The sequence below is a fragment of the Lonchura striata genome, chromosome 4, assembly GCF_050655825.1.
Source record: "Lonchura striata isolate lonStrDom1 chromosome 4, ASM5065582v1, whole genome shotgun sequence".
NCBI lineage: Eukaryota > Metazoa > Chordata > Aves > Passeriformes > Estrildidae > Lonchura > Lonchura striata.
Window position 1 is genome coordinate 63,056,186 of NC_140706.1, and position 25,555 is coordinate 63,081,740.

General features: G+C 41.7%; 1 protein-coding gene across 5 annotated transcripts in view; it reads right to left on the reverse strand.

The window, feature by feature from the left end:
• Positions 1–24,366, reverse strand: part of ELF2 (E74 like ETS transcription factor 2) — a 35,022-nt gene extending 10,656 nt beyond the window's left edge. The window contains exons 1-3 of one of the 5 annotated variants that reach the window (XM_077783022.2): positions 24,229–24,366; positions 18,493–18,688; positions 17,357–17,522 (exon numbers count right to left, since the gene is read on the reverse strand). In XM_077783022.2, coding sequence (XP_077639148.1) covers positions 17,357–17,522; positions 18,493–18,564 — 238 coding nt within the window. In that variant the 5' untranslated portion in view covers positions 18,565–18,688; positions 24,229–24,366. Of the gene's footprint in view, positions 1–3,197; positions 3,776–4,456; positions 4,737–17,356; positions 17,523–18,492; positions 18,689–23,656; positions 24,006–24,228 lie in introns of those variants that run through there. The other 4 variants (XM_085578206.1, XM_077783023.2, XM_021548524.4 and 1 more) reach the window with 4 other exon arrangements.
• Positions 24,367–25,555: the final 1,189 nt, after the last annotated feature.

Below are 25,555 nucleotides of genomic sequence, written 5' to 3' on the forward strand. Positions count from 1 at the left end.
CAGGAACCAGGCAAGAAAGATAGCAGACAGCATCTATGTACTTTTCCTGTATTAGGATATTCTGCTGAAGGACTAGAGTTGAGGGAAAGGAAATACAACCACCATTAGGGACTAAGACTGCAAAACTGTAATAGCAGAGCAAAGGAGCCACTCAACCTCTCCCCTAAGCAACCCTTCAATTTCCAATAAAAATACACTATCTCCTCCACAAAAGTCTCTGACACTTGAAAATACACTCTTCACAAACGCTTTTCCAATGGGAGCTACTTGGGACTCCACTAAAACTGTCAACTAAAAAAAAAATCAAGCAAAAAATAGTAACACTTCTGGCTTTGGCTGCACAACACATGCTGTCTGTCTATCACAACAGTTAACAAAGTAATCTAACATTGCCTAAAGGACAGCTATGAAAACACTGACTAAATTCAGTTCTGCTACCAAGTTTCAAGTCTTCTCAGCTAACTAATTCTCCTTTACCCAGTACACAGTTTTCACCTTAGATGCATTTGTCTATCCAGTGAACATCAAGAGCTTGCATCTTCTCACAGGGAATGTTTACTACACCAGCACAGTGGGAAGAAAAAAGGAGAAATTTGTAAGCCAACACAAATGTATGTAAAATATCTTTCTGACATGCTAGTAAATGTCTAACAGAAGACAGCATGTCAGAGTGCTCAGATAGAAGACATGATACCCCAAAACAGCTAAAAAAGACATAGAAGAGGAAGTGGGGAAGCAGGCTCTCTCAGAGAAGGGATGGGACAAGAAAATAACAGGCAGCTCTTCTTGCAAGTTACTAGATCAAGTGTCATCAACTAAATTACACTTGTATCACAACAGTTCTCACAAAAAAGATAGGGGGAAAAGGAAAACGAAAGGAGTAGGATTCCACAATTAAAAAGACAACTTCCCAAGACTTTGATACACAAGTATCACACTTCTAACCAAAGACTGAAATATATCACCCATTTCTCTAAAAATGCCCAATTCTATTTATATTATATTTATACTATCAACTATATGCAAGACCCAAAACTAAACTAGACTGTACTTAAACAATATAAGGTGTAGGTCTGTTATATTATACAATTGTTTCAGAAAGAACTGTAACTTGCCCAAATGAAACAAAGTAGTTTATGTGAATGGAAGTAAATTTTCCACACTTTGGTAACTGAATAACATGAGAACTGCCGTTTACTGATCTAGAACACATCAGAGCTAATACCACTACTTATGTTCCATTCTTTAAAATAAGATCTCTTCTTACTGCTTTTATGAAAGAATCTGAGTCCTTGGTACAAATATTTTAGAATATTTAATTTTAAAAATTTGATCTATTTTTAGAAAAAAGAACTCAGAAAACAAAAACAGATCGACAGTGTAAACAGGTAAATAGGCTAGTTGATGTCTATCTTTATTGTTGTCCTAATATTTGCTAACTCCACTTTCTACCCAAGTAGTATGTATAGTAGATTATTCAAGGTTCTCAACAGCTGTTACAAAATACTAACCATAGTAATTAAGTCTGAAAGGGCTGTACTTTAAATTTACAGAAAAAAACAGTGGCAACATATTCATGTGGTAATAATGTCCCCCCCCCTTCTAACATAAGACTAACAAAAATAATGAAAGCAATTTATGAGACAAAAAAAATGGACTGAAATTTTCAAAATGGTACACTTTTGCACTGCACTACAGCCCCGCAAGCCCCCTTTTAACCTGAAGTGCTATGAACATCTGCTTTTACAAGGCCAACACTTGTAGCACCTGCAATAGCCTACCCTTTAATACTATCAGGCAACCAAAGCAACATTTGAATGAAGAATTCACAATTACAATCAAGTAAAGAGTGACTACCTATACACTAACAAACCTCATTAAAGTTTACTGGCATTCACATGCTTGTTTTATTTCAGCATTTAAACAACAGTGGAAGTTAGTAACAGTGTTCAAACAACATCTTAATTAAAAGCAGTTGAACTGCCTCTATAGGTAATCCCCAGAAATCTTTCTGTATGCAAAACATGACTGCAAAAGAAAACATTCTTCAGTTTACTGCTTGTTTCATGGTGGATAAATATTCGGAGAACAAAAACCAATTTCTTGAGTTTTTCAATACTTCCCTAAGCCTGCCTCTGTTCAAGACTCTCAGCTGCACACAATTTAAGAATGATGCCTAACCTACTGCATAAAGGCAAATCAATAACAAAGATGAGATCAACCATCTCAAAACACTTGTTTCACTGTGAGCCATATGTTATCAGCCCAATGTTGAAAGAAATATTAACTACAAAGCTAAAACATATATCTGTAAATTCATTTAGGTGTTGCTCTTAAAACTGGCAATTAAGACAACAGTAAGTGGTAACAATTTTGGTCCATCTTATTTCCCAATTATAAAACATTGAAGTTTTGTCAACAATGAAACCAGCAGGCATGGGAAAAAGCAACATATAATTATTATAATCCCTTAGGATAAAGAATTCCTCACTTAAATCCACGTGATACCTACATACAAAACTAAGTAAACAGATATGGTATATTGATAGTATGATGATGGGAACACTAGACATGTGTAGGTTATCATTCACTGCAATACAAATATAGAAAAAAGGAATGAAATTGGTTGGGCTAATGAGACCAATAATGACAAAGGACATCAAAAAGAGCAAAGCAAAGGTCACTCATTATTTATCTAAGGGCTCGCTCTCAAGCAATCTAGTTACAGTGACTTAAGGTGTTGACACAAAGATCAGCTACTTAAACGTTCTCTATTCACAGACAATCGAAAGTAAAAAACAACTCACTGAAATCTACAGTAGTGAGACCTGCAGAAATGAAAGCTGTTTTACTGGCAAAGTCAAGCTACTGCTCCATCCTAGACCCAAGTGTCAAAATGCTTAGGACCTACTCCCCTTCTGTCATGCAGCAGAAAAGTTCTTCACTGCTTTGTAGTGGGGATTTTTGTCATGTCTGGGGTGTGGGTCCTCTGAAAAATCCTGGGTATTTTTCCACATTAAGTATAAATAAAGTATGATGATTATGTGATTTGGCCCTTTCTGAAAGCATCTTAATACACTGATAAACGACAGAGTGTATCTTTAGGCCTGTAAAAACCCACTGCCATGTGAATGCAAAGCCAGTATTAGCTTGACTCTGTCTGAAAATTCAAGTTCAGCTACTGCACAGTTCATTACCTATAATGCCATACACTGTACTGCTTATGGTTCCAAGGACTGCTTTTAGAAGTTGAGCTTCATGCAGTAAACGCAAAAATAAAATCAGATCTAGTACAATTTTGGTGGAGAGCTGATTGCTCTCCAAACACTGCATTTGAGGTATAGGCCAGTTGTAACCTTGCTCGTTCTCCAGGGCTTTGCCACACTTCAAAACAAGTCCCGCGATCACTGGAATATCCTGTTGTCAGACAGATATAACGAAACGGAAAGAGGCCAAAACATGCAGGACTCTGAACACAACCCCGAAAAAGTGCTACAGCTCTGGTAAACGGTATCCCGGCAGCGGCTGGGCCCGGGTGCCGCAAGATCTGACGGTGCGGAGGAGCGGGCACAGAAAGCGCGGCACCTGCACGGCCGGCGGTAGAGAACGGTATTCCCGCCGCCTCGCTCCTCCTCAGCCCGCCGTGGCCGCGGCGCTGCCCGGAGGGAAGGCTCGGCCCCGCACGGCGCAGCTTCCCACCCTTCCCCCGCCCGCAGGCAGGTGCGGCCACGTGCGGCGGCGGCGCGGCCACTTCCGTGTTTACAGTCGGCTTCCCTCCGGTGCCGCGCGCGCCGCCGGCGCCGCGCCGCCACTCCCGCGCCCGCCGCGCGCCCATTGGCGGCCGGCGCCCCCCGCCCGCCAGCCGCGGCGGCCCCTCCCCGCGCGGGGCCCCGGGGGAACGCGCCGCTTCCGCTACGCGGCGCGCGTGGGGGAGGGGGCGCCACCGCCCCCCCGCCTCGCACACGTGGGGCCGCGGCCCTGCCGGCGGCGCCTCCTCCCGCCGCCGCCAGAGCAGAGTTTAAAAGGGCACGGGGGGCAGCCGCCGGAATAGCGGGGGACGCGCGCGGGGGTGCGGTGCCCGGGGAGGTCGGGCCGCAGCCCCGCGTGCGGTGCGCGGCGGCACTCGGCCTGCCCGCTCAGACAGCGTGGCGGCAGCGCTCGGAGCGAGCAGAGGGCCGGGAAAGGCGGGAGGACAACAGCCTCGCGCACTTCCTGGTTCTCGTCCCAGCCTCCAAAAGCCCGCTGAACTCCTCCGTGCGCCCCGCCGCAACTCCCGGCGGCGCCGCCCGCGCCGGGAGGCAAGTGCCGCGGGCGGGCCGCTGCCAAGGTGATCACTTCCTGATTGCCCTCCATTGCCTCCCGCTCGCCGCCGGGGCGCGACGCGCGCCGCGTCTTTCCCCCCGCCCTGGCCCGTCCCCGCTGCCGCCCCGCGTCGGCCCGGTGCGGCGCTGCTCACCGGCCCGAATGAGGAGGTCGAGCTGATTCGTGGGCCCCTCATGCACGGACGCCGCCATGTTTACGCTGCCGGAGCGGCTTCACATTGACGGATGGACGCGCGCAGCGGCCGGCGGCGAGGCGCGCTCCCGCGGGCGGGCGGAGCGCTCACCGCCACGGCGCGCGGCGCGGGAGCGCTTCCTGCGGGGCGGCGCGCGCGGTCCTTCCGCTGCCCGCCCCAGACAGGAAGTGCCGCGCCGGCTCCCGCCGCAGCGCGGGGCCGCCCGCGGGCGGGGGAAGCCGCCCGCCGCCCCCCGGTGCAGGCAGCGCCTCCCCGCACGGCTCCAGAGGCGCCCGAGGGCAAGGACGCGCCGCGGCCGGCCCCGCACGCTCCGAACGCCTTCCGCTCCATCTCTCCCAGCCCTCGCCCAGCCGCACGCCGGTGACACTTTCGGACCGGAGCTAACCGCCTACCGGTACAAGCCGGACAGTCCTCACCCAGGCGACCGCTACGCGTTAACAAGATTTCTCCTTGACAAGTCCCTGAGGCACCTATGCTAGTAACAACTTGCCAGAAAAGCTCCGTGCCTGCAATCCACCTTATCTCCGTTAGAGTAACAGGGCTTATTCCAGTCAGCCAGACGTCCCATCCATGCTTCATCTCTAAAAAGACTTGTGGGGTGAAAAAAAAAATTCATTGCCCTCTTAATTTAAAAAAACCCAAACCACTACCACCACTTTTTAGGGTTGCATCCTCTCTCCCCTGAAGAACCCCTGTTTCAGTAATGCCACAGCATTGCCTGCCAGGCCCCTGGACGGAAGCACCAGTAAGGAGAACACACTCTCCACACTTCCTACCCAGTCCATGCGCTAATCACTTCCAGGGTAAACTTCAGAGCTGCATGAGAAGAGCAGCTGCACCAAGAAAAGCCAAGGGGGTCTGACATAGAGCAATGCATGGAAATCACACAGAGGAATTCCTTCATTCACACCACACACCTGAGTAGGCCTACATTGTTAAACCAGAAGCTAGCAAACACCTGCTGCCTACAGAACCTTCATTGAACACATCATCTTCACAGCTCCATTAGAAGAAGGTGAAGGGATCCAGCTGCAATACACAATCTCTTCCCCTCTCAAGTTTCAGTAGTCTTAGGACCTAGAGCAGAAGGGACAATTTAGAAACAATTTTCCCCAGCACCAAAATCACAGAATCGTATACAGCAAAAATTAACTCCAGCTGGTAAATTCAGTGCTTCAAATTCCTGACAAATCCTACTTATCCACTAGAACTCTCAAGACATTATAGGAATACATTTTCATGCATGTATTTATACTTAATGTTTATAATACACAAATAAAAAATCAGGCGTTTTGTAGATAGCAGTCATCTATTCCTGGGTTTAAGGAGTTAAATTTGTTCAGTGCCTCATCAGATAAAGAGCAAGACCTGCAAGCAACATCATTCACACTCACATTCATGAGAGAGGCCATGATATCTAAGGGTAGGTCTGTGCTAAAATTTTGGCAGTCAAGATTCTTCCACAGCCAGAAGCACGGACAAATAAGGCACCTAGCCAGCTGTGAGGGCAAAAAGCTCTCATGCAGATCCATCTCTGCCAACAGCAGAGTGCTCCTATCAGCTTTTGTTATTCAGAGAGGTGGAACAACAGCACTAACAAGAATTCCTCCCATCAGCATATTTCCACTAGGGGACTCTGCTGTATTCTCCAGCAGAAATTTTCCTAGTGGAGACAAGCCCAAGGACAAGAAAAGGCATTTTAGGTAGGCACATACTTAAATGTGCAATAAAATGTAATAGTCGTTCATCCTCAGATTGACATGGAAGCCTTACATGGTGTAGTTTAGCAACACCATAGCTTCAGCTTACATAGAGTACTGGAATAACCGTGAAGTCCTGTCACTTTGTCCCGTGTACTTCCTTTTGTTAAAAACTATAATTTAAAAGTTTGTCTGTTTAGATCCAGATCAAAAGCTGTACTGAGATGCTAAATGCCTTTGAAGATCCACACCCATGTCAACAGGAGCTCACACTACCATACTTTGGAAAAGGTGCACTCATAGTTTTTTCCTTTTTTGAATGCTGTGGATTTTGAATGCTGAGGATTGTTTACTGATTGCAACTTTCAGTCAAAAACTGAAGTGTTTGACTCATACCCAATGAAGTTTTGCCTGAGATGTGTGGACTCCTTGAGTAAGTGCACGCAAGTAATCAGCACTGCGTAACTTTTGACAAACTCCATAGGTCCAAAATGGAATAAAAAAGAGAGTATTAAACATGAAGTTCTTGCTTTAATACCAGTTTCTTAAGTAGCATTTAATGTTTGCCAATGAAACAGACTTGAACAGCTGCACAGAAGTGCTCTGATTCTTTCCTCTCTCTGACCATACACAAGAGAGAGTATCACTGGATGCCCAAGGGATTCCAATCACTTGAAAGTGAAAACAATCTGAGTCTGTGCACTTTCAAGATTAATATGTAAAATGCCACAACAAATTATGAAGTGACCTTCATAAGGTCACTTATAAAGGTGTGCATACCTTATCTATATTAATATTAAAGCATAACACTATTTAAGGAGGAATGCAACATTCTCCATAAGTCCTACAGTTTCATCTGTTTAAATTATATTATTTCTAGTATTTTATGAATGCTGATTGATTTGTCATGCTAATAAAATCTTATTATTTCAGGGGAAAAAAGGACAGTCACAGGAAAAAGGTAAATGGGCATTTAACTTTTTAGTCTATTTTAAAGCCTCCTTTCTAGGCTAAAAAAGAGGGCTAGAAAAATCTACTCAGTGGGTGGCCCAATGAAGCAAGAAATACTGTAATGAAACAGGGCCACAGGAAATTGCAGACATTTTATTTCTCTGGCATTAAAAAAGTAAAAAAAAAAAAAAAAAAAAAAATTAGAGGAACAGATTCCAGACCAGCATCAGTCTTTGTCAGACAGAAACATGTTTATTTACCCCAGTTTATTGTTGAGGGGTTTTTTGTTTGTTTTTACTGTTACTATACACAGACTAAACATTATTGTAATTTTTTTACATGCCAGTTCAGCTGTCAAAATAGCCAGGTAGATCTACATGCTACATTTACCAACTGCCAGGAAAAAAACCAGTCAAGATATTTAATAAGCTGGAAAGTTACAATTCAAAATTATGCTTCTAGTTACTACATTCCTCTTTGTGATAAGCTTTAAGTAACTTCAAGACAAGTGAATTGTATCTCTGTTCTTGTATAAACACAGGAGTAAAATATCTATCAGCTCATGCTTTCTGGTCAAGGGATATGGACAACTTTGATCACAATAAAGGAAATGTATCACTTCTCTGCAATATACACTAGTTAAAACTCATTCTGATTCTTCTGAAAAACCGAGAGGCAATTCAAAAAAAAGCAGCTGGATGTGACTAATTGGATCCAAAACAGCAGATGTAAATTCAAAATATGAAAAACTGATGGGTTTAATCAGATTTGCAGACTTGGATTAGAATAGAATCATCAATTACCTTAAGCATCTCCTTGAACAGTCCTCAAAACTAATAGAGCATTTAGTGCTTACAGAGGAATTGTCATTCTCCACTCCCAGTATCCTACGCAAAGTTGCGTTTCCTACAATTCCCTCCAATATTATGAGAACATTCTCTAATAACAGACTAGTTTCTCTTGAAAAACTACTTCACAAGCACTGTAGCTTGAAATGTTGGAAGTACAGCCTTACAGTGGCACCTTTTCCTTCCACTGACAGCAAATAATTAACCAAAAAGAAAAAACTGTGTGCATTTAATTACTTTTAACCTCAGAGGATTCCAGTTGTATTCTAGAAAGACAAAGCTACCCTGGGAAAAGGCAATTATCTTAAAGCACTTGCTTATTCTTAGAGAGGTGACTTGTTTGAGTGAGCTTAAGTAAGTGGAAAGTTGATGGCAATCTCTTTTGTGCTGAATTGATTTGTGGTGAAGAGGGAAAAAGTCAGCCACCCAAGTGGTTCTCTGTGAGGAGCTGCTAGCAGCTCCCTCCATGCCTGGCAAAAATCAATTGCTGGCTAGCTCTTAGAATTAGCACACTTGTAAGCCAATTAGAAAAAAGCTGATAACGCCTCTATGATAACATATTTAAGAACAAAAAAACGCGGGAAGCTGTCTTGCTGCCTGCTCTCAAAAGGGGGGCTGGCTGGGCCCCCTTCCTTGGGGAGCCAGCCCGGGCCCCTTCCCAGAGGGGGCCACTGGACCGTGTCCCAGCACAGCCACCAGGCCATGCTGCCGGGGCAACACGAGCTATCCAGCCCCGTGAGCAGATACGCAGCCTGGGTGGCACCGCATGGCTGCAGCTGTCTCGGCATGGCCCGCAATGGACTTCATTTACTTAGCTGCTTTTAACCAGCCGTGTTGCGGACAGAAAGACAAAAGCAGAGGTGTAGCTTTTCTTTTTTCAGTGTCCTGCATGAAGAAAAGGCACGGAGTGGAGCTGCCAGCCAATGCAGCTTGCGCAGTGCTGGCAGAGACCACATCCAACATAGAGAAAAGCACGGCGAGAGATTCCCCAGTTGCAGGGCCTGGACAAGATCAACCTTTCAGCACTGCAGAACTCTATAAAAACATTTCAACTGATAGAATTTGAGAACAAATGAACTGAACCTACAGACACCAATTCTCTCCCAAGTCAGAGAAAAGGAAAAGGTGAAGACATGTGAGGAGAACAACATGGTGACACCAAGGTTGGTGCAAAAGAGGGAAGGGGAGGAGGAGGTGCTCTGGACCTCAAAGCGGAAATTGTTCTGCAAGCTATGGTGAAGACTGTAATACAATAAACTGTTTCCCTATAATTCATGAAGTGCATGTGGGGATGCAGCATTCACCCACAGCCCATGAGAAAAGACACTCATGCTGGAGCATGTGGATGTTGAAAAGCTGTGATTGGGTGAGAAGCTTGAACAGAGAGAATGAAAGCCCTTGCTTTCAGAAATAGAGGAAGAGGACCCTTGCTTTTATATTAGAACAACTTATCCTTAAAAACTGCATCCCATAAGCTAAATGGCCACAAAACGCAGTTGTGGGAAGACTGCTTGCCTGTAGGAGGGACTTCACATTGCAAGCAGGTTCCAGGCAGACTGTTTGCTGTGAAAATAAAACCATGTTGGAAAAGTTCATAGAGAACTGTTTCCTGTAGGAAAGACCCCACAGCATAGCAAGAGACTCCTCTCCCTAAGTAAACTGAAGAAAGACTTTTAGACTGACTAAAAATCCTATGTTTTGTCTCCCTATGCTGTCAGTGGGAAGGACAGAAAGGCTGGGAGGGGAGGATGAAAGTGTTTCAACTGTTTATTTTTTAGTTCTCATTATCTTCTTTTAATTCTCTTAATAGATTTTTCTTTATACCTTTTAAAATGTTAAGGCTGTTTTCCCTTAAAATGTTTTTTTGTCCTAATCCTTATCTCGTCCCATGAATTTTCTTTCCCCCTCCTCTGCTTAACTATAGCAGAGGAAAATTAATAATTATTTTCATGGGTGTACTGGCACATGACCAGTGTCAACCTATTACAGTCTGAGGGCAATACCTGCAGTCTACACAAGATATTGCAAATTATAACAGAGTAAAAATCCTGAAATGCCAACCACTTCAAAAAGCTGCAAGTAATTTCAGAAGTCCAGGCATGCCCTGTCCCAAATGCCTAAATCATCTACTAATTTTAAGGTTACAGAAAGGTCAGTTTTGCCCAGGATCCTAAAGAAATTCCAATCTAATAATTACAAAAGCAGCTGTTATCTTCGACAGCAGGCCATCACTGTTGAGAGCGATTATTGCTTTGCAAAGGTAACAATACAAAGAAGCATTTTCATCACTTAAATATCAGAAAACATATAAGAAGATGCAGCCATCTGTTTTATCAGCACATCAACATCATCATTACCATCCACTGTGGATTTGACAGTAGAAAATATCCCAATAACAAAATAATATCCAAATAACCCCAGTGTCCCTGGAAGACACAGGGAAATATTGAGGAAAGTGGTCCATGACTATTCCAAGGCTCCTTTTCTTGACTACACCATCCAAAGTCTAACAATACCAAAGCCAAGTGTCTGTCACAATCTGCACTTTTGAGTGAACTCAGGGTTCTGACGTCACTATTCATACAGGAACTAATAATTCCAAACAGAAAAAACAAATGTATCCTCAAGAATTGGCACTATTTCTGACAAACTGAAAAAGAGTTAATCAAAACAACAAGTGTCTACCTTCCAGTACTACTGCTTGTGTATGCAGAGTAAGAAAATTCAGCTGTCTTGAAAAAAATAAAAAAAAACAAACTACCAACACACAACAATCAATATTTACACTTCCCTGCTTTATAAGGAGATTCCTTCTTTCCAGGGCAGTCTATCAGACAATGATAAGTCAGGTATTTGCATAGCACTCTATATGATTTTATAAAATTAACAGTATTTGAGACTGGTAATAGGCTGGCATATAAACTATGCCACACTTGAGCAATTTATCAGTCCCAGATGCATAATTTTGAAGTCCTTAAGGCTTATCTGATAACAACAATCATCTGTTCTATAAGTCCACTGAATGCTTTTAAGGATTAAATGTCCTGCTTAAACACAGCTTTATCTCATCCTAGAGTTTGCTGTCAACTACAATCTCCCTTTTAATATGCAGATCACCTTTAAAAATTATTACTTTCAATAGCTTTTCACTATCTTTTTGATCAATAAACACCACTAACTCTTGTGCACTCATACCACAATGAGTTTGGATGCCCCACTGCATTCTAATTTCAAGGTAAAAACCCCCAGATTTTTTCAGCTTACATTAGTAAAATGTTGTGACTGTTGTCTTCACAGTAACAGCCTACAAATTTTCACTCCCAGCTGCAACTGGAGTCTAAAGAGAGAATCCATCTGTGCATCTGAAGTCCAACCCATAATGCCCCACACTAGCAAAATGTTGAATTAGCCTCACATTAGCCTCAGAAAGTAAAAATTATGCCTGAAATGTGTAATTAAATTACATTTAAATAGTTCATCTTGCAACATGCATTCAGTATGAATGGAGCACTGAATGCTACACAGCAGAAACCTGAAATCGAGAAAGAACTGGACACCACAACCCAGCAGTTACCATTATGTTAAAATACTATTGTCCATGGAGCAGTTGTAGAGCCATTTTCCTTATTTTCTCAGAAAAGAGAACACCAATAAAGATGACATAAAGTCTAAGTTGCAGTTGCATTTTGTTTCTGAATTAAGAATGTTACTGAAAACAAAGATATATATACCCTTGGCATAACTGCTCCAAGCACTACACAATAGTACATGCAATAGGAGGGGAATAATTTTGCTTGTCATCAACATTCAACTACTAAAAGGACAATTAATTTCTTGGCAAAATAAGGATTCACATGGTAGCAGTACCAGCATGGTGTGTAAAATAAAATTAGTTGACATGCAAAGGACAAACTCTTAACACATTAATGTGTAGGAGGCAACTAATTCTTGCAGTAGAGCAAGCAAAGTTTCATCTTGCTTATCTAGCTAATAGGCTTCATCTCAGCTCTTTGAGAAATGTCACAGCTGCAGCAGGTCTGAAGCTGCGCAGATAAATATGGCCATAACTGAACCAAATTTGGCTTGCCTAGGTCATTCTAGAATAAAAGTAAACAAGTCCCCAGGTGAGGCAATGATAGGTTGGATTTGAAACCAACAAGGAACCCCAGCTAATCCCATTCAACACTGAATGCAGATGCATCACTGGCCAGTGAGCTCCAGTGAGCTGGGCAGCGCTGAGTCCCCCACTAACCGGTTGTTCAAGCGTGGGAATTTTGGACCTGTTGTTGCATGATCTCAGTGTGTTCAGTCATGTGCCTGTCTCCAAACCGCAACCCTAATGTAACAGAGGAAGACAGCGCCAACTTAAAATGAGAGTTTAATCAAGTTCCTAGAATGTTCATACTCTTTTTTTTGTAGTCAGCACTGTCCTCTAAAGCAAATGGTCTCTCTGCATGTGTAAAGTTCTCACTGAGCTATCAGTGTAAGGAAATGAAATTCAGTCAATAGGGTATGTCAGCACTAACAAGAAGTACACCATATGATTGTGTTAACTCATTTTTTCTAAGAGGCACTTTAATCAAATAATGTCTGGCCAGAAATAATTATAACACTGCTTTATCTATCCCTTACACACACAGACCATAATCGCAAAAGTTAGATTCTAACCAGATCTAATACCAAGTTCTTAGTAGATGATATTTAACTGATGAAAATGGCTATCAATATACATGATAGTTTCAACTGAACTTCCTGGTCTTTGTAGCCCAGTATTTTATCATCCTGGAAAGGGTCATTTTCAGATCCACATTTTTTTCATACAGATCTTCCACCCCCCTGTGGCAATAACAGCTTTAGAATCAAAACAGACTTTCAACTTTTATCACAGGGAGGATTTCTAACAGGACATGAAATTAAAAAATCTGGTGACAGTTCACAACTTGAATGATACTTCAGCTTCTTGAAAATAGTAGTTTTGTTGTTTCTTTAATCATAAATCTGCGATGAAAAAATAAATCCCAAACTTGTACTTGGTGCTTTGATGATTAATAAAAAAATAAGAGGAAAAATAGTATTCATACAAGGTATTAGAGTTACTAAAACAATTAAATCAGGGTCTACAGTGGCAATACTTAAATACATGTCTTGGTTAACTAAAAGAGTAGGCATCCTCCATGTCCAAGATCTGCATCCAAGACCATGACCGTTTTACCTTCTGTACTGCTCCTATGGTAAATTCCAAAATTCGATTACCCCATTATAACCACATTACAGGTTCTGTGTGGTGACAAAATAAACAGAACTGTAGCAGTTGTTAAATTCAGACACACTGCTTCTTTAAAGAAAGCAGCTTCTGGTATTATGTAAACTACAAATGTTTTGTTGAATAAATCCTAAAACTGAAGGGCTAATTACTTTTAGGGGAAAAAAAACTGTGCAGGAAATGAAAGCCAATAGACCATGAGTAATATTAAAAACTTGTTAAGAAGGATGTGTCTTTTATGATATAAACATGTTCACTGTTGCAGTAAACAAAATTTTAAGGTTGTAACACAGTTCTCAATGATCTAAAGGTACTAATCCCAAGAATATAAAATTAAAACTGAAAGAAATTAAAATACTATGTCAATCTAAAGATTTTATTTCCCCTTCCAATCATTACAAAAGGCACTCGCTACTTCCACAAAGAATGTCATATGGTCATCCTATATTTTGATTTTCTAGAAAATTCCTTTTTCTATTCCAAGCAAATAGGTGTATTTTTCTGGAATAAAAACAATGAACCACTAAGTCTTTCTTATTTGCTAAAAGACACTTGGGTTTTACATCTGTATTTAATGGATTAATTTTACAGTTAAACGATTAATTATAAATAATGATCCTTGATTAATCAAGATAGATTAGTGGGAACGAGTCTCATGGGGGGCAAACCCCCCCATACTCCACTAGAATTAACTAAAAATTCATGAGTACTTATAATGATCATATAGCATATTTTATTTGAATTGTCATTTCATAAATGTGAGAAATTTTTTAGTTAAAAATAACATTGCAGACCCTGATTCTGCCCTTGGCTCAGCACTGACTGTCCTTATAGTTCATACAGTCTCAAATCCATTTGTAGAATAGTAAACCACAAGTAGAACCATAAAGTGAACGGTATAGATCATCTTTTTAGTGTCCTAAGTAAATTTTCCCACAGCGGCTTCCCTACAACATTTTTCACATAGGATACTGATTCCTATCTCTGGAGGCTAGAATAATGCTATATTTTAATAAATTATCAAGCTTTAAATTAACTGCAAAGTAGCCTGAGGCTATGTGATTGTGTGTTGTAATGCTATAAATCAGTAATCATTGGAATTGCCAATGAACTGTCACAAGAAAGGGAAAATCACGTTCATGGCCAACAGGAAAAATACTGACAAAGGAGGCTGTATTATGTGAAAAGGGATCCTTTTCAAGTACTGCCAAGGATTCTTCAAGATGGGTTTTAATATTTACCATGCTGTCTGTAGAATCTAGAACCACCAAAGGTATTAAGTCTACTCATTCTTGATGCAACAATGATACATTTATCAAATAACATGAAAGTTTTTGTAGCAATTAATTCAGTCATTTATGAAGTAGGATCTATTCAAACTACTTTAGCAATAATCAATTTTTCTAAGATGTACAGAAATCAAACTTTTGCACCTCTCTAAACTGGGATCATTAGCATAATAAAGGCATGTACTTCAAAAAATTAGCACCTTAAAATGTTCTTTAAACATTGTACCTTGTTACTGCCTTAACCTGCTTCCTCATTAACAATTACCATTGTTACCACCTCTCTCGTACATTAAATTGCTACCTACCCACAGCCCACTATCTCTACTATGAAATTAAAATTTAAAAACAGCGCACTCAGATTCACTGTCCTGCAATTCATTGCTAATTGAATGCTTCTCGGGGCTTTCATATTTTCTCTCTATCTTACCTCTCTGTATGAGAAATAATCCAGAAAGACTCCTGGCTGTGTCAAAACATGTCGCTCACAACACATGCCCCACAAGACTGCCTTCCTCCAAACAGCCTAAACCAAGTACTCCTTTCACCAACACTGGACATTAGCTCTGTGCAAGGACCACTACTCATTGTCATGTGTAATTACACCATGACAACCACACTGGATTAATGGGTGTATACACACACAAATAATACTTAAAAGACAGACAGTAGGAACAGATGTGCATTCATAATTTTTAAAATCTTCATTAATTTTAATTTCTTTTCCACTGTTTATTGGCTTTTCACTGCCCATTAATTCTTAGATCAAAACTATTACAACAAATAAATAGTTAAACTGATTTAAATATATCATTATCTTACCATACTAAATTTTTAAGAACCTATTAATGTCAAACTGAAAACAAAAACAACGCAGAAAACACCAACAAACTGCACACAGTCAAGACATATCTCTTAACATCTCCAGCCATAGACACCAAATTATGAGATCAACTGTCCTATAAATTTTAAGACTATACTTTAAAATATCAAGGCTTGGAAGCATCCACATCCCTTTATTTGAACAGCAGCTTACATAAAACTATTCCTATAGAAGAGCTACAAGTTTTAAATTGTAATTACTCCCAGTTTATTATGGCCATAAAATTATGCTTAAAAACATAAGGAGTTCATTTGCAGCAGCTCTTTATCCTAAAAGAGTTGTTCTGTTAGCCATTAATCTACAAAAATTTTACTAGAAACAGCATATTTAATGTTTAAAAAGCAACTTCTGAATCCAAAAACCTTTGAAGTATAAGCTCTTAAAGGTTTTCAAATATAAACTGAAGTTGTAAAACTCAAGTTTGCGAAGAACACTCTCACTTCTCACCTTATTCTTAAAAGTTTTGTTACCATAGTCAAAAAAATTTTAAAAATACACTATTTCATAACTTCTCTTTACATTTATTTGTTTAACTTCTAATTAGCATATTTCTTTCAAAACACATTTCAGTTAACTGGAATTGTAAGTATTGTCCCAAAACCTGCATCACTAGTTCACGGTCACCTTGTGAAGTTGATGCCTACGATTTTCACTGCAGAGCTGCAGGATAACATCCAACTTGAGAAGGATGTATGAGGAATTCCACCCACTGTTTACTGAGAAATCTGCACTGAAACTTACCTAATCTGATGGGAATGCATACAGACTTAATGGGATCCCAAGTTAAGCAGCTGAGACAGTCTTCCACCTTTATTTTGCTTTCCTGACATCAGGAATTTAAACTCCAGCTCTAAATTAGGCATCTGCAGGATAGGAGCATATGCTACCAATGTCAGGTGGGTCTCACCAGTTACATTTGGAGTGCCCAAGAGGACCTGTCCTTCGGTCGCAGTTCTACGTACACCCTACCCCAACATTCTGCTAATCCAGCAGAAATTTAACTCAGCAAAAATACAAAACAGTTGAGGGTTTCCTTGCTATTTTTCTTCTTGCAAAATTAGCACAGAGAAGTATGAGAAGCAACACAAGAGAGCAAGACAGAAGGACAGCAGGAATCAAAGCCCAACAATCAGAGGTTATTAGGCTGCCATAACAGCACAGCTTTTGTTTCTGCAGACACTTTAAACATACTTTGGTGCCCCTCAGAAAATGCAAACCAGATTATGTTCTGTAGAGAAAGGGTGTACAGAAAGATTTGTGCTTATCACTAAACAGTTCAGTTTTCACAGCAAAGCTCCACTCCTTTCTTCATTCCTAACTTGTTATTTTATAGACAGATGTGTTAACTTCAACCTATTAGGCTTTTTACCCAAAAAGAGATAGCCTAACTCCATTCCTCATAGCCACCCACTCCTGCAACCAAACCAGCAATAATAAACTCTTGCACCAAAAAGGCAGGATAGGAAGGGACAGACAGGCAGGGCAGGGGCAAGAGATGGAAGATGGGGTAACTTGAGCCATGCAGTCTCTATTTCCAGCTGTTCTGCAGTTGTGTGGCTCACACACAATGTAAAACTAAATTCTAACCAGCTTCCTGGCTCAGCTGATTTTTAAAAACTCCAAGTTTGGTTGTCTAGTAAAGTCTGCATAAGTACATAGCAAAGATATAACTGAAGATCTGCCTGCTCATGAGGGAGGAGACACAGTGTTACAATGCAGCATCCTGAATGTAATGGGACATTTTTACCTGCCAAGGTAATCCTGTCACCAATGAAGCCTAAGCAAAACTAAGCTTAGAGGAAAGAGATATGAACCCATGTCAAGATCTCCATCCCGTGGGTAGACACATTCCTTGGGGATTTCTAAAAGTACAAAAAACTCATGGAAGAAAAGAATTAAGTAAGTCTACCTGTTTCCACAGTTTCAGTCTCAATTTCTTGTTCCTCTGCTACATCTTGCATCAGGTAAGTCTCATCATCATAAACCAGGACCTGAGCAGCATAACCCTGTTCTAGTCTGGCACTAGGAACTGGCTCCACAACCACAGCTGGGAATTCAGAGACAGGCTCATTTTCCTATAGAAAGGAAAAAAAAAGGAAAGAAAAGAAAAAAAATGCTCTAAATACTGCACTATTCAACTCTATGTCAATATTTTCCTCTTATGTTCTCAAATTCTTTATGAAATAATGATAATAATTTCAAATATTTTTAAAGGAAATTTTCTTCCAAAGCAAGAGATTAAAAGAATAACAGATAATTATCAGCCATTAGAGGGGGCTTTCTAAATCTCAAAGTTCTCCTGAGTTTAAAGAAAATTTAAAGCACCAGACAGTTTAAGATATTAGAAAAGAGCACACTTTCTAATGAAGATACTCAGCTACTCAGCTGTGAGAAGTCTTTCTCCTCCCTCTACTTGATGAAAGGTAACAAAGGCTTTGACTATGCACTGCAAGGTACCTACATCTGATCTGTGTCTTTTGGACACATGTTTTGGGTTAAACACGTAAGTTACTACAGAAGAACTGACTACTTCAAAGCCTATATGCTCATCTCTACTTATTTAAGGATCAAAATGTCTGTAAGAGCATATATAATCAGTTAGTGTTGCAGAAGTAGAACTGTGCCAGATTACCTTTATTAAAAGCTACAGTAGAGTAGAATATATTTATTATTTGATTATAAGAATGCAAAATACAGTAAAATATGCCGTGCTGGCTAACTTTAAAAGAGGTCTGTGGATTGTTCTGCTCAACTTGTTCTATACTTCACATCTGAGATCTTTAAAGAAAGCTTAGTACGCAATATAATTTTGTAAACCCAGTCTACTGTTGTACTGCAGACTTCAAAACTTCCTGCTTCCACTGCTGTGACAACAAATTCTTCTACTAAAAGATACTTGAAAAATGGCTGCACTCTTCCTCCTTACACAATAATCTCAGATCCATTTCATTCATTTTCACAGCAAGTTTACAGCAAATTTTCTTTCAAAGTAAGATAAAAGGTTTCAACGTTTGATAGTAAATAAGTGCTATCTACTTTTCTAACCTCTTGATTTTTTATTTCATTGCTGTCAAACTCCAGAGCGGGGCCTCCATTGTCAATCACTACTGATGTCATGGTGCATCCCCCGAAGATTCTTTGAGAACTGTTATCTCTCTTGAAGATACTAATGCTGATAACCTCAGGATATCAAAGGCTTGAATTCACAGTCCACTGCTCTTAAACAGCTAGGCAGAGGTTGCTGAAACAGAAAATAATTTTAAGTTATTCACATAATTTATACTAAAGTCTTCCAATATTTATGAAATCTCTTGCATACATCAAAATAGGGCATCAGCAAACTCTGAGATCAGTGCTTGATAACAAAAGACAGAATTTTTTAAATAAAATCCATCCATTAGAAGGCTACAACAATCACTGAGGTCTGCAAGAAAACAGGACCACCTAATATGCATTGAGGAAAGAAATCATCATCAATACTCCAATGGCCAAACTCAATGAGTTTGCTTCTCAATAGCAGGAAGCTGGTTCAAACTAAACTAATGTTGCACATTTAGGGAAATGCTTGTTTGGCTTCATGCAGGGTAACTGGGCTTCCTACAGGTAAGGTTACACTAACAAAAATTGCAAATGCTGATCTCCCCAGCCACATGCAAACTAAGCAAAGAATAAGCACAAGACACATTGCAAAATAAAGAAGAAATATACACAATTTAGAAAAAAAAATATGGCTTTTTTTGCTCACATAGGCAGTTCACTTTACATGATGAAGCATGACTCATACCTAACTATATTTAATTTGTAACAGCACAAACCCTCCCAATGTTACTACTTTATTTTCCATTGTTTCACTTGCAAAGCTAGCACCACTTTTTGATGAAGAAGAAACCTAAGACCTCCTCTGCTCCCCAAACAAGACTCAGGTTGAAAAGCCTTTAACAGGCATCCCATGGAACCATATACACCTGTCACCTTCCAGATTTTTAGAACAAAAAGACTACTCCTTACCTATCCAAAAGTCTTTAAATTCAAAAATATGTAAAGTAGAAAAACAATTGCTTATGAATACGCAAAAAAAAATCAATCAGAAGAAAAAGAAAATAAATTTTATTGCAAACCTTTTCTTCTTCTACAGTTTTCCATTTATATACAGAATAGAAATACCAATTATGCCAATGAGCCATAACCCAATATGGAAATACAAAGAAATTAAACTGCATTTTAATTTGGAAACACATATGTTCTAATCTGTTTCAAACATCAGCATTATTCCTGCAATTCAGACAGGTACGTGAACATATGGTGCTTCATAAAGTACCTCTGCTTAAGCACATCACAGTGTTAATTTCATTCTCATGCAGAATATTAATGCAAACAATCAACAATAATAAATGTTAATGCAAATAAACAAACAAATACTAGACTGACTGTATATTTCTATTTTACGTACTATAATCCCACACAGGTGGCCAAGTAACTGCCAAATTTCAGCAACTGAAAACACCCAATACTGTTTACAAGATCAGGTTCTCTCAAAAACATGTTATTTCTGTCTCCTAGGTTACAAAAGGTTTCAATTACTTTTATGCTGATCTATCTCTACATGAATCCCCGATTTCCTATAAAAATGAAATTAAGGCAATGCAGTGACATAAATTATAATCCTCATTTTTCAGTTGGGACAGATATCATAGTAAGGACCTTACAGGGCAAAGAAAGTACACAGAAGAATGTGTGAGATGCAAAATCTCAGCATTCATTAAAAAAATGGTGTCTTCAGACTGAATATGTGGAATAGTCCATCAAGGTACTCAAAGTCTTTATATAACAGGATATGAACTTCATACTGACATTCAGTCAACAAGGTTTTCAAAACTCTGCCAGGGTAGAGAAAACAACAAGCCCACTCTTCAGCACATGAGAAAGTAAAAGAGTTTCAGCCCAGTCTGGTTTGGAAGTTGTAAGTTAAAGCAGACACCCAAACATAACCACGCACCTACATGTATGTGAGATTCTCACAGACACAGCCCCTTCTCAAGGAACCAGCATTCCCCTTCTTCCCTTTCCCTAAAGAGTATGTCTCTATGGAAGACTTTTTGTTTTTCCTTCAAATTTCATTAGGATGCTGTATCTATTCCCCATCCTCTCTCTAGCAAGTCCCAACTCATTAGATTCCTGTAAAAGGAAAATGCTGCCCGGTCACTTCCAGGAATCAGCTCAGAAATTCACATTTCCCAAGACTAAGTTAGCCAAAAAGGCCAAAAGACAATTAGACTCTTAAAGTAAAAGACAATTCAGGTTTGTAAGAGACTAGGCTGTCCCCAGTGATACAATTAGCAAGCACAGACTAGTACAAAGTACAACTAGGTTTGAATTACAGAACAACCTGCAGAAAGATTAAAAATAAAAACAAAAAAATGCCCATGACAAATTCAATTCCTCTCTGGATAGATGCTCACAATAAAGCAAAATACAGAATAACATCAGAGGAGAAAAAATTAATTTAACATTTCCAAAAGGAATCACTAAATCATGTTACCATTCTGACATCCAATCCTGTTCTTCCTGGTAATGGAAAACTCAGAGAAAAACTAGTTCTGAAACATTTGGAAAATGCTTTACAATTACAAAAACATCCTGTTATTTTTATACATATCTCATGGGAAAACAAAAATAAATCTACACACTCCCATGACCAAATAATAAAAAACAACGTAACCCTAACCCCAACCAAACTAAAAATTCTGGATCTTGAATACTTTGCCCCAACAGCAAGAAGTTTCTAACTACTGACCACACCAAAACACTGGTCAAAATAACCAATTAGAGCAAGTCTTCAGAGGCTGCAGAGCACTTGCAATAAAGGCTGCAAAACACCAGTTCGTTCACATATTGAATAGTACAAGTGTATCCAAGTGTGTGCCTCCAAGAAATCCAAACTGTTCTCATATGTTGCTGGCAGAAAGCTTAAAACCACAGTAAATCACAACTGTGATGAACACATCCCAGTAAAAACAGTATCTTAAGTTGATTCCCCTGTGCATGATCACCTATCAAATTAACAGGGAAGCAAACATGCAGCTCAACAGAATAAAAGATAACAATTGAAAAATGGTGTAGAAAGGATGGTAGAGAAGGTCATCTCTTCTCGGCGAGACTTCAAGTTCTTTAGAAGCGATTTCAGAACAAAACTCTAAATACAGGTCTGCAACTAGCTTTAGCACACTGTCATTTTAACTATAAAAGAAACTAGCCAAAAAAACTCTCGAAACACAGCGCTTGAAAAAAGATGCCCACACATGAAAACAAGACAAACACACAGAAGTGGGCAGCAGTGACCAGTCAGCTGCTCCTACAGCACTCAGAACCACAAGAGTACTTGGAACACATCCCCCTTTTATTCCGGTCGCATCCTAAATCCTGAGGAGAGATTTATTCAGATACCTACACAGATGCAACCTGCAAGTGCAGGACTCCAGCTAGCAGTAGCATCGCACACACGGCTTTTTTTTTTTTTTTTTCCCAAAACAGCTTTATTTTGCTTTAATTTAAAAAAAAAAAGTTAAGAAAGTTGGCTTAAAAATTAAGTTAGTTAATTTTCAGAAATACACCAAGCCAAGATCACTGCAGAATCCCATTGAGAGCAACAAGGCTTCCTAAGGGCACGGAGATGTTCTTTCATAGGCAGAACCTCAAATACAGCAGTAAATGCCACTATCAGTCTAATACATATAAACCACAGCACACCCTGTGAAACATTTCATGTTGACTGAAAAGTCTTCTTAAAGATGTTTTCCCAGATCATATTTACAGTTCTGGCTATCTGATTCACACTGGCACGTGCAGAACAAACAGCAAATTGGCTTTCTTTTTCTGAAATTCAGCAAGTCTTAAGAATTGAAAAATTAAGTTACTGAAAAACTTTTCTGTCTGAGCATAAAAAACTCCGAAGCTTCTTGCTAAAGTTTGTTGCACATGTTATACCAAAATTAGGATACAAAGTAAATCTTTGCATCCACGAGGTAGGTCAGGGGAGCATGCAATCCATGCAGTTTACACTACTTCACAATTTAGACCAAGCACTAAAATTTATAAAACACAAACCAAAATAAGGTATGGGCAAAGTAGTCCTAGCCACATCATACTTCATAAGTTTTCATACAAAAAAGCAGCAAATTTATTTCTGAATGCACAGAAACTATTACGCTGGATTAAATTAATGATGCATCAAATCCAGTAAAACACTAGAAGACTTCCTTCCATACAGATATAATTTGATAAGCTGAACATCCAAAGTTTGCTCTGAAACCTCAACAGCTAAAGCTGACGAGCTCCAAAACATGTAAGCTTATAATCACCTAGAAACTATTAAGGTTCTGCAAAAAGCTTTGTGGCTTCAGCAGGCTTTTCTTCTGGACCTTCCTGCATCTCATCCTATTAGTAGCCTCTCTTCCCACTCCTCTCTATTTAAAGATATCTTGGAACCTTCTCTTCCCTCTGACAGAAGTCTTGCATACTTTCCCATAACTTGTACCTCTCTTTCCAGTGAATTGATTGTTGGTCCTTAACATCATTTCCACTCCCCCACAAACCAGAGTACGGAGGAATTATTCATCCCTCTACATAATAAAGCAGCAGAGACTATTAAATTAAACAGTGAGGGTACAGGTTTAAAACACAAACCCCCAACACACACTCTAAAAAGAAGCAGTGTGCAGAAATTCCATAATTATCTTTGGTAGTATATTCTAGAGATTTAAGTAAGATTGAAGTTAGACAGCTTTATGATGGTAAAGCCCATGAGTTGCTTATGAGACTATTGAACATAAAGATGGTGTAACAGTCTAAACTTCAGGCATCTTCTGAAACAGATACTACTGAAACCTGAGAGATTAAGAGTATAGCACCATGCAAAAGATCCATCCTTTTTCCAGCACCTTTCTGAAAACAACTAATCCTGTCCACTATAAAAGATGGAGTGATAGAAGTAAAAGCAATAAGGACTAGACCCAGAACCTGTTTTTAAACTTGCAGTAAGGTTGTGCTGCCTTTGCTAAATAAGTTAAATTACAAAAGAAAAGTCACAAGAAAGGTAACAGTGAACAGCCATAAGCGGGGGAGCAGGCATAAAGAAAAACTGAATTATTCAAGTGGGGAGAGACAAGAGGGAACACATCCAAGGCAACAGATAAACACGAACTGGGCTCACGCTTTACAGTCACGGTATAATGAAAAGTACGCCAGTTTATCGCCAGAAGTCTGCCGTTTATCTGCGGAGCGAGCAGCGCAGGGCGCACAGCGATGCAGGGACGAGGCACGGCAGGAGCGATCACGCATGACAGCGAGTGTCCAGCACACCCGGGCTGCCATGTTCTCCCAATGCCCTGTGTAAACAAGGCGCTGCCCCTTGGCGCTGCCCCAGCCGCCGTGCCGCTGCCAGCCCGGTCCGGGGCCACGCTGCCTCGGGCTGTTCACCGTGACAGCGCCGGGCTCCCGTGCCACCGCTCCGGCGGGCGCGGAGCCCGCGGGCAGCGGGGCCGGGGCAGCGGGACGGCCCCGGCTCCTCCGCCGCGCCCCGCGCCAAACCGAAAGTGCAGCTCCCGCGGTGGGTGGGAGGCGCCGCCCGAGCGGCCCCCGGCCCCGCCACCTCCAGGCCATCCCACGCACCCCGGCGGCCTCCCCCGAGCCGAGCCGGCCCCGCGCCCGCCGGCAGGGCAGCTGCCGCCTGTCAGCGCCCGCCCGCCGCGGCGGCGGCAGCGGGAGCCCACACCGCGCCCTTACCGTGGCCGTGCGCCCGGAGGCCGCGTCTGCCGCCCGCCCGGGCCGGGAGCAGGAAGCGGCGGCGCCGCCCGGGCAGAGCCGGGCCGGGGCCGGGCCGAGGCCGCCCCGCGCGGGAGGGGCGGGGGAGCAGCGCGCGACCTGCCCGGCCCGGCCCCCCCCCGCCCCGCCGCCGCCGCCGCCGCCGCCGCCGCCGCCGGGCGCGCGGGGGCGCTGCGGGCATGCGCGGCCGCTCCGCGCCTGCGCGGGGCTCGCCCGGGAGCGGCGCGGGGCGCGGAGCGTGCCCGTGTGGGAGCGGCGCCTCGCCCTTCCCCGCTCCCGGTGCCTCGTCCCGAGCAGAGGAGCCCGCGCTCAGGAGGCACGGAGCAAGGCTGAGCGCACCAGCGTGTCGCTGCCCCTCCGCCGTGTGGGAGCAGGTGCCTGTCCCGGCAGCGGATCTGCTGCCCCGCGGCCGTGTGTGGCCAGCTGCGGAGACCCGGGCGTGCGGCGCCGATCCCGGGCGGCGTCCTGCCAGCGCAGTGCCGAAACGCCGGCCCCCCAGTTCTGCCCGCCGGCTCACGGGCCGCATGGGTTTGGAGCCGGTCAAATCCAGTTTTTGTTGTCCCCTGGCAGTACGGGATGCGCTGTCAGACCCTGCTCACGAAGCATCGGGACTGCCTTGATCCAGACTGAAGTTTTGAACAGAATTGGTCTTCTTTACAAACAATGGGCTCCAACCGTTACGCCGTTCTTTGGCATTTCACAGAAATAAACGGAAGAGCTTTAGCTGAAGAGGAGGCACTACATTTTCATTACAGAGAGAAAGAAATCCCTACATTGTCAAGGAGATTTTCTGCAATGAAAAGCCACTTGCTGTAAGGGGCTCTAGGATGATGGTTTTGTTCACTCTGTATTGGGTCCCTTGTGCCTGTACGTTGCAAGGGTCTGATTTAAGGATCTCCCTTCTGACAAGAGCCTAGCCCCTGTGACAGGCAGTTCAGTCACACACATCTGCTCCTCACCTCCATCTGTGTGCAAAAGTACCTCTGCTACATCTCAGTTTCCATCTGACTATCTACATCTACTGCTCCTTTGGCACTCTCTGCATCTCCTGCTTCACCAACTCTCATTTCCAGTCTTCAGCTTCTGCGTTATGCATGTTGCCACCCATTGCTATACTGCTCTGGTTTCTCTTCCTTATAATTTGAACAGAATATTTCTTCCCTCTGCATTTTTAGGGCATCAGCTTCCTTTCCTATGGAAATTAAATCTTTCAGGGGTCTTTAGGTTCTGGAATCTGACTGACTTTTACAAGTTACACACGATTTGAGTTTTCCAGGAAAATAACAGT